This window comes from Alligator sinensis, unplaced genomic scaffold (assembly GCF_000455745.1).
Source record: "Alligator sinensis unplaced genomic scaffold, ASM45574v1 scaffold402_1, whole genome shotgun sequence".
NCBI classification, from domain to species: Eukaryota; Metazoa; Chordata; order Crocodylia; family Alligatoridae; genus Alligator; species Alligator sinensis.
The window spans coordinates 392,697-404,800 of record NW_005842089.1 but is presented as its reverse complement, the minus strand read 5'-3'; the positions used below and the strand labels follow the sequence as shown (position 1 = coordinate 404,800).

The window sequence follows — 12,104 nt, the reverse complement described above, 5'->3', positions numbered from 1 at the left end:
GGCAAGATTCAGCTGTAAGCTAATTTCAGTCAGATGCTTACTTCTTAGGAAAAGATTATTTTCCTTTGAAAACACTCACTGCCCATCAGCAACGAGGAGTTTATTTATATCGGTTACTTTAGGCCAGAACTAGCGACTCTGACATAAATTGTCTGAATAATGTAATATAGCTCCTCATTGGTTGCTATGGGTACTGGGCCATTTAGCCTCCGTCTGTAAACATTAACTGTGAAGGGGATGTGGAAACTTAGCTAAAAATAAAATACTATGCCCAAGTGTTTATAAATAAGGTGGTTGAGAAAGCAAACAAACCCCACCGCTTAATGGCTTCGAAACTAAGAAACGTAAACAGTGCAACTGTAAAACAGAGTGGATGCAGACAAACCTGCGATTAAAAAAACCCAGGTTTAATTCTCTTTTGGGGTTGGGGGGGAATTACAGAGCGAGCTGCGCAACTCTGCAGATGTGCAAAAGCCAAGAAGTCCAACCGTCTCGCAGAGGTGTAGACGAGGTTCAGAAACTTCAGGGCCAACAGGAAGCCAATGCTCTCTCTTTAGCCAGTTTTCGGTCACAGTCCCTGGGACTTCGTTGTGTTTTCAGAACGATACGCGTTTGCAACACGGTGTTCCTCCCCTCCTTTCTGCCATCCCTGCGGGACTTTGGGATGCTGGAGCCAGTTCAGAAAGAAAAGGCCAAGTGAGGTGGGGCGTTTCAGTAACCAGAGACCTTAGGGGAATGTACTGCAGCGGAAACTGAGTGGATGAGAGCAATTATCAAAGGTCTTGCTGGAGATGACTGGGAATGGGAGCACAGGAATAGCCTGGGAAAGCTTAGAGTTGACGGGAAGGAACAAGGCTGTATCGGAGAGAACGCTGGTTTGGTGAGTAACACTGAGCGCCGAGGGTCCTTGTGCTAGGATCTTTAGTAACGGTTTCCACCAAACTAACTCAGGAGGTTGCACACATGACTTAACACTTGCAGCAGCCCTGGGAGACGGGCTGCAGAGAAGGGAACAGCGAGGTTGCAGAGAGCTGGCAAACTTCTGACAGCGCATCAGGGCCTGGGCTGGGGACAAACCCACCTCCCACTGTCTCGCTTTATCCAGCTTCGTTCCAGGCACATCACAAGCCCCGCTGCTATTTATCCTATTCCTTTGTCTTTCTTTTCCATGACTATACAGTCTTGAGCTCTTATCTGTGACATCTTTCCTTGTTCAGACTGGGTTCCAGCCCTGGGACCCTCTGAATAAGACAGCAGCTAGAAATTCAGTCCCTGGTGTCATGGGGATGGTGGAGCGGTCTCCTTGGCACAAAGGCAAACAAGAAAATAACCGAAAGAGGACCCCCACCGCTGCAGGGCAAAAATGAAGAGCTCAAACCCACCGGTGATATTCTGTGCTTGAGGCGAAAGGTGACCGAGAGCACAGGCCCCCTCTGCAGATGACAGCAAGCCTGGAGGGAAACTACGAAGTTTCCCTGGGGACTTCACACTTTGGCAGCACTGTGCAAGGTGGGCCGGTTTATCTGGTGGAGCTACGTAGCAGAGCATGCGTGTGTGTATGGGCAGGGAGCAGGAGGGGGCTGGGGCTCTCTGCACCCTTTGTTCTTGGCTGGTGTGGCAGTTCCAGCACATAAACGCTGTTCCCGAGCTGCCGTCTGCCACCCCTTCACAATCCAGGTGGTGGAACAGACGGGCAGGCGCCTGAGACAAAAAGGCAGCTCAGAGGCCACAAATCTCTCTGCGTGGACACTTTTCCATATGGGCACGGTGCCCTGCTCCAGAGACCACACCGTCTAGCCCTGGGGTACAAAGCATGTTACATGCATTCAGTTATTGAGCCTCACGAGTCCTGCGAGGGTCAGGTCAGTATGATGAGTGGCAGTTTAAGGGCTGGGTGGATGGAGGTGCGAGTGCCAGCATGTCTCAGGGGCTTCAACCTGAGCTCTAGGCTCTGCAGAGCAAGCTCTTAGCTACATGCTTCAGGTTACACAGCGACGGAGGCAGAGTTGTGACTGCCAGCGCCACCAGAGATCACGGCCGCTCTACCTAGTGCAGGATCCCGGGACAATTTTCCCAACTAATACACTCAGTCCCATGGCATCCTATTTCTCCCTATTCCCTGAGGATATGCACATGCCTCCCAGTTCTCCTGCTAGTTTTCTCCCCTGGCTGCAGGTTCAAATCCAGCCAAGCAGCCCCTGCATGGGCACAACACCTGCTCCACGGAGGCTGAACTCTCATGCAGGCTGACGGTCTGAGCCAGACTTTGTCCCACACTCCTTTATAGCGAGGCTGTTTGCAAAGCTGCCACTGGATTGTGAGAGGACCTGGGATGCCTGCCAAAGCCTTGACGGCGGCAGCTTCTCAAGTGAGCGCTGCAGTGACAGCTCATGCCTGGATTCGATGCGCCAGATTGAGGAGCGCACGGCAGTGGTTCAGTCCCGAGGTCTTCACAGCTGCACGGCCCTCCAAAAATCACAGCCTGGTTCCTGGGATGGCTGCACGCCAGCCGGGCAACAGCAGAGAGCCCCTGTTCCAAGCAAGTGCTTCTAAGCATCTCCAGGGCTACTTCACTCGCCCGTCTGTTAGGACTCAAAGCTGGCTGGGAAGGGGGAGAGTTGCTGGCTGCTAAGTAAGTGGTTTTGCTTTGTTCCAGGATAGGTGGGAAAGTGCCACACGGTACTTCCCCTCCGAGATGGCCTTCTCCTTGTTGGCTGCTTTTTTCATGCACTGTTGCAGCATCCTTTGATCCAGGCCAAAAGGAGGAGATGTAAGAGGCAAGCCGAGTTCCAGAGAAGTCCCCTGCAGGGCCGTGACTGGAGGGTGCAGTCATCTGGCTTCTTCCGTTTCCCGGGTTGGCGTAGGTGCGGCGGTGCACTGAGTTGGCACAAGGTGCTCACTGGGGATTGTTGGACTAATTAGCAGGATACATCTCAATGGGAAAACAGGCAGATCAGACATCGGCGGGTCCAGGAAACCACATCATGAAGTGAGAGGGCTGAGAAACTGCCTTAGAAAAGAGAGAGAGACAGACCAAAAACCTATTACCCCGTGACAGGAGCACCTTTCAGGACTATACTAGGGACAGGGCCTGTGTTTCTGGGCCTCTCAGTTGATTACAGCCACTTGGAGACAAATCTCTTTAGAGGACATGGGCTGGCTTTGCTCAGGTGCAGGATATCCAGGCAGGGGCTGCAATGACATGCACTTTCTAACACCTGCAGATCACATACGGTACGTGGCAACTGGACCGCAGGGACGGAAGTAGCCCCAGGGTCGCTGAACTCAGTCCTGCTTACTGTGTGCTAGCAGAGCTGACTTATGGTTCGGAGGGGCCTTTTGCTGGGGTTGGACGGGGGCTCCACACTGTAGGACAACTGGGTCCCTTTAAGGCGTTTCAAATGCAGCATCCAAAAATTGAGGCCTCTAAATCCGTCACTGGCAACCCCTGGCCTAAATGTGTGTAGCAGCGCATTTACCACTAGAGAGAGGGGCAATCCCAGTAGCTGTGTGCAGCTGCCAGGCCAGTGGGGGCTGACCATTTTTTGATAGGTGTGCCACCAATTAACCCCACCCTTCCCTGAGCGTCACGCTGATCCCCTTCCCGATCTGCTGCTGTTTTCTTCTCCCTGCTCTGCTTCCCACTCCTTACCCTATCTGTCACTCTGCTGCCTAACCCCTTCCCATGCAGGCACATCCCAACACAGAGGCTGCCCATGCCATTTGTGGCATGCATGCTGCAGGTTGGCCACCCCAGCACTAAGCCACATTTAGAGGGGAGCTTGTAGGTGTCTGAGAAGGAGGCCTTATCGAGCTGACTCATGGAGGCAGCCACAAGTACAGGTGTGGAACAGCCCGATCCCCACTGGCAGCGGAGCCGGGAGGCCGGTTGTTGCCTGGTCTCCGTGTGTAAAATGTCTGGTTGCAGACCAGTTTGCCCCCCATGAGACCGGTAGCTCGTGTGTCTGAGAGCCCCAGGTATAGAGCCAGGGCTTTCGCTCACATGGCTAAGATTAAATGTTTCACTTCGATGTTCCCTGCTAATCCCACTTCACCTCCACTCTCGAGCCTGTAATCAAAAACAATTCTGCGGTGCTCACTTCGGAGCCGACTGGATGCCAGGAGGTGGGAGCAAAACCCATGGTAGAAAAATAAACCTTCCTGGCTGGGTGTTGTGGGGGTTTGACATTCAACTCTCTAAAGAATGACAGGAAGGGAGTGGGAAGAGCCGGCAAAGACAAGGTTGAGGGAAGGGCGGACTGAGAAGCCAGCCTGAGCCCTTAGCCCAGGGCGGCCCAACATTGGCGTGCCATGTGCTCCCCCTCACCCCCAGTGGTGGGCAGACCCCCTAGGCCCTTTCCTGCCACACAGCAGCAGAAGATGCAGCTGCTGGGGCTTGTGGGCTTCCTTTGGACCCCTTGTGGGCACACAGCCCACAAGCTGCCAGTGTGACACCCCTGCCTTGGCCCATCAAATGATCTTGCATCTATTAAGGGCCCGGAAAACCATCCCACTGAAATCCCATGCCCCTCGCTCTTGCCTTGATCCCCTGCATACGCACCTCTCGCTATTTGCTCTTCGCTGCCTTCTGCTTCTGTCGATAGATTTCTTCCGTGAAAGGTCTGTTGTGTGGGAGGCAGGTGAGGAAGGGGAGGGAAGGTCAAGAGAAAAAGAGACAACCACAGGCCATTAAATTGATAAGAGGATCTCTGCTCCTGTCTCCTCCTAAGATGCAGGGATCAGTGACTCTGTTCGGAAACTATGCTGCAGTGCTGGGCTTTCCCCTATGTGCCGGCTGGGCTGCAGCAGGGTCTGGAGACCCCTAATATATGGGCTTGGGTTGTGGAGGAGCAATTACTGACCAGTGACCAGGGTTCTCTGTTAGCCTGAGCTTACAAGCTACGAGTGAGGGAGCTAGCCTCAGGCTTTGCCCCTCCCGTCTCCCAGAAGGGGGCTGAGGGGACATAGGCTGCATGGCTCTCAACACTGCTATGGTTGGAGGGGAGGCTGCCGGCTCCCTCGATGGGTCATGAGGCCATGTCTGCTGATGTGTGTGATGAAGGAATGACAGCTAGACACAAGCCTTAACCAACCTCTCCCAGAGCCCCTGGCCTGTAGGGTCTCCACAATGCCTCCATCTCAAGCAACAGCTCCCCAGAGTGCCCCGTGGCCAAGGGATACCCCAAAGCCTGGCTGTGTGGAAGGAAGACACAGCCCCTTTCTGAAGTGGCCAGGGCCTAGGTCAAGCTCTCAGGTGCAGGGCAGCCAGGTTATAACACAGGCACGTTCTGGGCTAAAAGCTGCTGACTGTCCCCAGATGGATCCCAATCCCTGCCAGGGGACAGGCGAGTCTCTGGCAGCACACAGCTGGCAGAAGGCTTCCTACACCATCCCTTAATGGCAGCAAGTGTAGCAGGGAAAGCAGAGGGCAGCCGAGATGTGACAGCCGTGCAAATCCTCAGCTTTCCAGTATTTTTGGACCACACATGGCTGGTGTAGATGAAAGCAGCCCCCAGGCTGCTCCAACCAGAGCTGTGACAGGATGAAGGCAGTACACAGCGGGGGCTCTTCAACCCCTTTGTGCACCCCTGCTCTGACTCAAGCCACATGCAGCTTGGCCACAGTTGAAAAGCAGCCCTTTGAATCCACTCCTTTCCTCTACCTTGAGGCAACATTAAAAGCAAGGAAGGAAGAAAAAATAAGCAGGAAAAAGCCTTTAATAAACTAACTCTCCTCTCCCAAATGTTCAGCCTCTCTTTCATGCCCTGGAGAGGCTCAGCTTTTCCTCTATGTCCTTTGCAACCCCCTTTAGCAGTGCTAGAGATTTCAAATGCACCTAAAGCAGAATAGGTGCCTCTGGAGGAAGTGCCGAGCTGCTACATCCAGCCCTGTGCAAAGCATCAGAGGTGCCATGAAGTGGAAGGGCCACATGCCAACTCTGTTGCACAGAGCCTCCAGAGAATACCCACCACCTTCCCAGGACTTCTTGAAGTGGATCGATCCAAGGCAGAAACATAAAAACACCCGCTTTCCACTTCAAAGACAATACAAAACCTAGCGCCTTGCAAACTTTTTACAACAGGAAGCTGCCTGCTCTCAAGGCAAATGAAAAGAACCAAGCCTGCTTTTTAATCCTCACTACCTGGAAAAACCACTCGCTGCAATTCCCTGAAAGCCTGAGTACAAGCTACTTTCCAACGATTCTTCTCCCCTGCTCTTGAAAAGCTACTTACCCCTCGTACTGCATTGCCACTGCATAGGAAATTGCCACTAGAGCCGTCAGCAAGAGGCCAGCTGGACTTGCGTGCCTGTTTTCGAAAGAGAAGCAAAAGATCAGGTAGATCCAGGGGGGCTTATGTAATATGTTGTTTAGGAAGTAAAATGAGAGGTTAGACTCCACGAGAGCCTTGGCTTGGCATTAAACAAAGAGGCACATCCGTTATTTTTTTCTATTGAACATCAACCGGCTCAGACAGAGGTTACTTGGCAAAGATTATTTCCTGATTCACTTCTGTGCCTTCTTTTAAGTCAGATCGCTGCATGTCTCTGTCAAGGGAGCTTCTACTTTGATGATAAGGCTGGAGACGAGACGTTTCTCTAATAACTGAGAGTTCAGCTAAGACTGTGGCACCAAGCCACCGCACTAGAAAGGGAACATCTGATCCCCGCAGAAACATGGGCCACCCACAGGGGAGAGGAACCTGGCAGAAGGCTCTTGCTGTTGGTGTGTGGAGGGCATGTTGTGATGAGGGTCATGCATCGCAGCTGTTTGTAAGACTAGAAGACTAAGGGGCTTTATTAAAACACAGCCTCCTACAGCTATGTGAAAGGGTGCCGGGGAAACAGAGGGCATCTCACACACACGCTTTCTCCCAGTGGATACAATCAACTGGGAAGTGAGCGAGGAAGGGTCTACTCAGCTGGGATTTTCCCAAGCACCCGGGTGATTTGGCAGCAGGTCTCACTGACATTCAGCGGGACTGGGGTACCTCAGAGGGATCTCTGTCCTGTATCCCCAGCACATCCAGGGCAGGACACTTCTGATCATGCCCTGCTTGCCCCGTAATCCAGGAATATGGCTGTGACATTGGTGTGCTTGGAAGCAGGCGGTGGGAATGACCCTGAAGCAGAGACCGAGGTCTCAAGAGCTGTCCGTGGGGATGGTCCTACCTTTGCTTGTGCAATTTCAGGTTGAAGAGCCTGACAGTGGGAGTGGGAGGATGGGGCACACTCAGGACATGCTGGGGACACAGTGAACTAAAGGCACCAAGGAGCCTGAAGGCAATTCCATCTTTCCATGCCTGTTATTTAAGCTATAAACACTTGAGGACAGGGGTTTCCTCTGTCTGTGCCTGTGTGCTGCCCATCGCTAGGGGAAACTCCTCTGTGCTACCAGCGTGGAGTGAAACACGATAGAACAGGACTCAATACAACAGAAATAAGTGGCAATGTGTGAGCATGAGACTGGGTGTTTAACAGTGCAACAGCTCTGAGTGTGCTGCCTTCAGCCAGCATGCCACCCCCCAGTACAACCCCCTTGAGCTCAGCCAGCCCGCCAAGGCTAGCTGCTAGCTGTTGTTAATGGATGATAGCACTCTGCTGGGACTCCTTGCTCCTGTTTGGGATTCATCTCTTCTTTCATTAGCTTCGCTGCATCATGGAACTGCACTTCTCCTGGCAACGGGTGGCCTCGCGGTGATAACGCACAGGGGTAACGATGGAACCGGGAGTCATAAACAGGGTGTAGCAAAATCCACGCGTGCGGAGACACATCAGTCAACTACCTTCACCTTGTTGCCTCTCAAAAGCTAAAACAGGCTTTACAAGGGAGCTAAGGGACTTGGGCATTTTTCCTGGTGTATTTTTCTTAATCCCATTAAAGGAGATTATATGGTACAGGCCATTCATCCCCCCTTTCATCCCATCTCGATCCATGACCAATGGTATCAGACATAGGCTGATGCTTGTTCCACATCATAGCAGGTAGGAGAGCAGCAGCTCATGAGCTCTTTTCTAGCCAATAAATTACACAGTTCAATGAGAAGAGGGCAGAGAGCAGGTGCACATCGCGAGCATCCAGATCAACTCGAGCATCGGCATTCATGACACAAAGTCTGCTATTAGACCAGATGTGCTTTGGGATGGAGAGCTTATCTCCCAGCTTGCTTGCAAAGCTCCCAGTATCCACTGGCCCTGCAGTAATAATGGCAACATTTCAAATAGGATATTCTGCAGTTCCACCGGGGACTAGCAAGCTATGACTAACAGCAGGCAGTCTGTGAAAGAACAGCGGTAAGGATGAAAGAGCTCAGATCTTCAGCTGAGGTAACGGAGCATAGCATTACAGGCAACACGGCTGCAGCGAGTCTAGGATCCAGCCCAACCAGCCACATCTCCCACCAGTCTCCCAAAGAAAGGGTTCGAGTCTGTGGTTATCCTTTGGTTAATGTATATGCAGATGTTCCAAACGCTTGCAGGTCTCTTCTCTTCTATGAGTGGCCTGCTCTCTTGGCAAACGTCGGCTGCTCTCTGTTGAAGAGTCTAGGCTGACATGCAAAGTTGCTGTCAGCTTGGGTTTCCTGTGGTGATGCCCGTTTAATGAGCAGAGGACAAGAAATGGTTCTGATTGCATTTGAATCCATTTAGAGATGTTTTAGTTACATGAGAACACGCTCACTTCCTCCCCTCCCTGTGGCTGGAGCTGAGCTTTGTCCTTCAGAAATGGGTCACTGAGAAGAAGATAAAAGGCTGACGTCTGCAGCGGCACTGGGTTGTATCCGGTTATTGTGATATTAGAGTGCAGCCGTGAACATGGCAGCATGTGGGTCAGATGGGCAAACTCTTCATGAAGACCGAGGGGGTTGTTTTTTATTTATGCCAACAAAATCACTGTCAGAGAGGCAAAAGCTTCGGAATGAAAATAATCCGGTCATCTGATTCAAAAATAGATTCCCGCATGTGGCAGGGTCTGCAGTATTTCATCCTGGCACTACTGCCTTGAAGCCAGGACTTTGGGGTCTGACTGCACTGTGTTTCATAGATTCATAGATGTTAGGGTCGGAAGGGACCTCAATAGATCATCAAGTCTGACCCCCTGCAAGGGTAGGGGAGAGCACCACCTCCCTTGGGAGCCCGTTCCAGACCCTGGCCACTCGAACTGTGAAGAAGTTCTTCCTAATGTCCAGTCTAAATCTGCTCTCTGCTAGCTTGTGGCCATTATTTCTTGTAACCCCGGGGGCGCCTTGGTGAGTAAAACCTCACCAATTCCCTTCTGTGCCCCTGTGATGAACTTATAGGCAGCCACAAGGTCGCCTCTCAACCTTCTCTTGTGGAGGCTGAAAAGGTCCAGTTTCTCTAGTCTCTCCTCATAGGGCTTGGTCTGCAGGCCCTTAACCATACGAGTGGCCCTTCTCTGGACCCTCTCCAGGTTATCCGCATCCCTCTTGAATTGTGGTGCCCAGAATTGCACACAGTACTCCAACTGTGGTCTCACCAGTGCCCGATAGAGGGGAAGTATCACCTCCTTGGACCTATTCGTCATGTGTTGGCAGCATGTCCTGGGCAGGGAGTGTGCCCAAGCATACCCCACCCACCCATTTCATTGCCATGCTCCAAACCCAGAGCAAGGGGGCCTTTTCAGGGGTGCTGGACCCTGGAATGGTCTCCTGGAAATATTTCTGGGTGCTGGAGTGGGTAAGGGCCTTTGGGCATTGCTGTGGGACAAGCTGCCAGTGCGCTGTAGGCAAACCCATGCTCGGCCCGGGGAAATCAATGGGAGTTTTGCTGTTGACTCCATGAACGTGCAGGGGTGCTAGACAGCATGAGCTGACAGATTTTCAAAAGAGGGTGACTCTATTGAGGTTCTCCAGTTCATATTTTGGCAACTAACCTGGCTTCACTGGGAGCTGCTGGGAGCTCAGCCTCCCTGGCCAACCAGAGTTGTTGGCTGAGATGTCAGAATAAGGACACAGGGGCTAACTTCAAGTTCCCGTTTTGTAAATCACAGCTTCTGCGTTACTCAGCCTGGGCCTAACTCACCTGGCAGGAGTCAGACTGCGTGTGTGTCAAGCAACCTAATTGAAAAAGGTGATAACTGAGTCCCAGGGCTTTTCTGTGAGGAACTGCACGATCATGTGCAGAGGAAGATCTGTGAACCTGAAACCCTGCAGATGTCACAGGAGAGAATCATAGGAAGCAAGAAGTGAAGAGCTCCAAATATTCATACATCTTTTCCACTTTGATTCCTCTTTCTAATTAGAGGCTATAAAACAGTCATAACATCCTTGGCATATGGCAGTTCATAAAACCGTATCTGTGAATAGTCAAACAGCTGAAGGAGGTGTGAGAAATGGGGCTTGATTATTTTTTTCCTCCTTATTGATCACACAGATGAGTGGCAATTTCTCCCCTCTCGTCATTAATTTAAAAACAAAAAAGGTCATCAAATGAGTTTGCCTGGCACCTGGTTCCTGCTCATGGAAAGGCTTTGCTGGCAGAGACTGACAGGTACTGTGGGTCCACCAGGACTGAACCCAGCTGGAGTTTCTTGGTGGTGCCTCCACTGCTGTAAGGCAGTGGGTTGTCAACCTGTGGTCCATGGATCCCTGTGGGTCTGCGGACTATATCTAAGGGGGCTGTGAAAGATGACTATGATCAATCAACAGTGTGAATACCCACACTTACAATTCAAAGGGGTCTGCACTTCCATTCGAAATGTTTTAGGGGTCCGCAAATGACAAAAGGTTGAAAACCACTGATGTAGGGAGTACGCCAGTACAAGACCCAGCCTTAGCCATAAGGGACATTAGTGTGACAGTCGCCGTTTTGGCTGACTCACCAGAAATGCAGCTCCAGAGCTAAAAGCACAAGCTGATACAGTTGAAGCTGAAGAGCCAAGGTGGTAACAGACTCCTGCCCTCTGTGAAATGTCTAAGTTATCAGCAGGTATTACCAGAGGAAATTTCCCATGTCAACCCTGGAAGGTACCTGCCCTCCCAGAAAGGTGGAAGTCAGATCAGAGGGCCATAAGATGATCTCACCCATTCCTAGCTCAACGGTTGAAGCTACAGATGGATTGCAATAGCCTCTGTATTATTCTACTGTAAGTTTTTTCCCCATTAGGGAACTTTAGGAAACATGCAGCAGCATTTTCCCTCCTCCAAACTCATATTAATAGATGCTTAGTCATGTCTCCTCATTGATTTATATCAGAGAGAACAAATTTGCATGATCGTTTGTTGACAACGAGAGCTCTAATTGTATCATTTGGCTGCAGTTCCAGCACTGATTTGCACAACTTGTTACCATGTGTTAAAACATTTCCCTTTTACAAAACACACAGGCACACAGACAAAACCTTCCCCAAATAACTAATGCTTCATCTGCATCTCGGGGGCTAACATGGCTGCTTGATTCAGGCAACAAAAAGCCACTGCAGTGAATTACATACGTGGTGCCTATTGAAAGCTCGACCTACTTAAGGGGTAACAATTGGTTTAAAAGAAGGGTATGGTGTTATAAATACTGCACTGTGTGATTTGCAGCTCTGGCATGACCAGCATTTCTATGACACTGGGATCGTTACGTAGTCCCTAGCCTGCACTATGTCAACTTTCCCACACCTGGGTTAGTTTTTCATGCCGTGCGTTGTCAGGCATAGCAACACTTGCTTGTGGGAACAACTTTGCAAAGAGAGTTGATGGCAGCGAATTATATTTAGATTAAACCTCAGAAATAAACTTTCTAACTGTAAGAAAGTTAAGACACTGGGATAAGCTACCCAGGGAAGTCACAGAATCTCCTCTGGTGGAGGTTTTCAAGAGGGGGCTGGATAGGCATCTATCTGGGATGGTTTAGGAGTGGGGGTCTGGACAACATGACCCTGTTCCAACTCTATGACTCCAGCGATACTAAAATCCCCATAGAGCCGACTCTGTGCTGTGAAGTCTCTGTGTTCAAGATATTGCCCTGCTTGGCTATTATGTGCGTTTCTTTTGCTTACAACAACACTGACAGGCCTCACTGTGCTAGGTGCTGCGCATATGCTATCGGAGACGTGCCCTCCACTCGAGCAGCTCAGTTTACAGTCAAGCTGCGTAAGACAG

General features: G+C 51.0%; 1 protein-coding gene across 2 annotated transcripts in view; it reads right to left on the bottom strand.

The window, feature by feature from the left end:
- Positions 1-391: 391 nt before the first annotated feature.
- Positions 392-12,104, bottom strand: part of PEMT (phosphatidylethanolamine N-methyltransferase) — an 80,459-nt gene continuing 68,746 nt past the window's right edge. Inside the window, exons 6-8 of one of the 2 annotated variants that reach the window (XM_014520120.2) lie at positions 6,234-6,308; positions 4,562-4,622; positions 392-3,006 (exon numbers count right to left, since the gene is read on the bottom strand). In XM_014520120.2, coding sequence (XP_014375606.2) covers positions 4,568-4,622; positions 6,234-6,308 — 130 coding nt within the window. In that variant the 3' untranslated portion in view covers positions 392-3,006; positions 4,562-4,567. Of the gene's footprint in view, positions 3,011-4,561; positions 4,623-6,233; positions 6,309-12,104 lie in introns of both variants that reach the window. The other variant, XM_025204579.1, reaches the window with a different exon arrangement.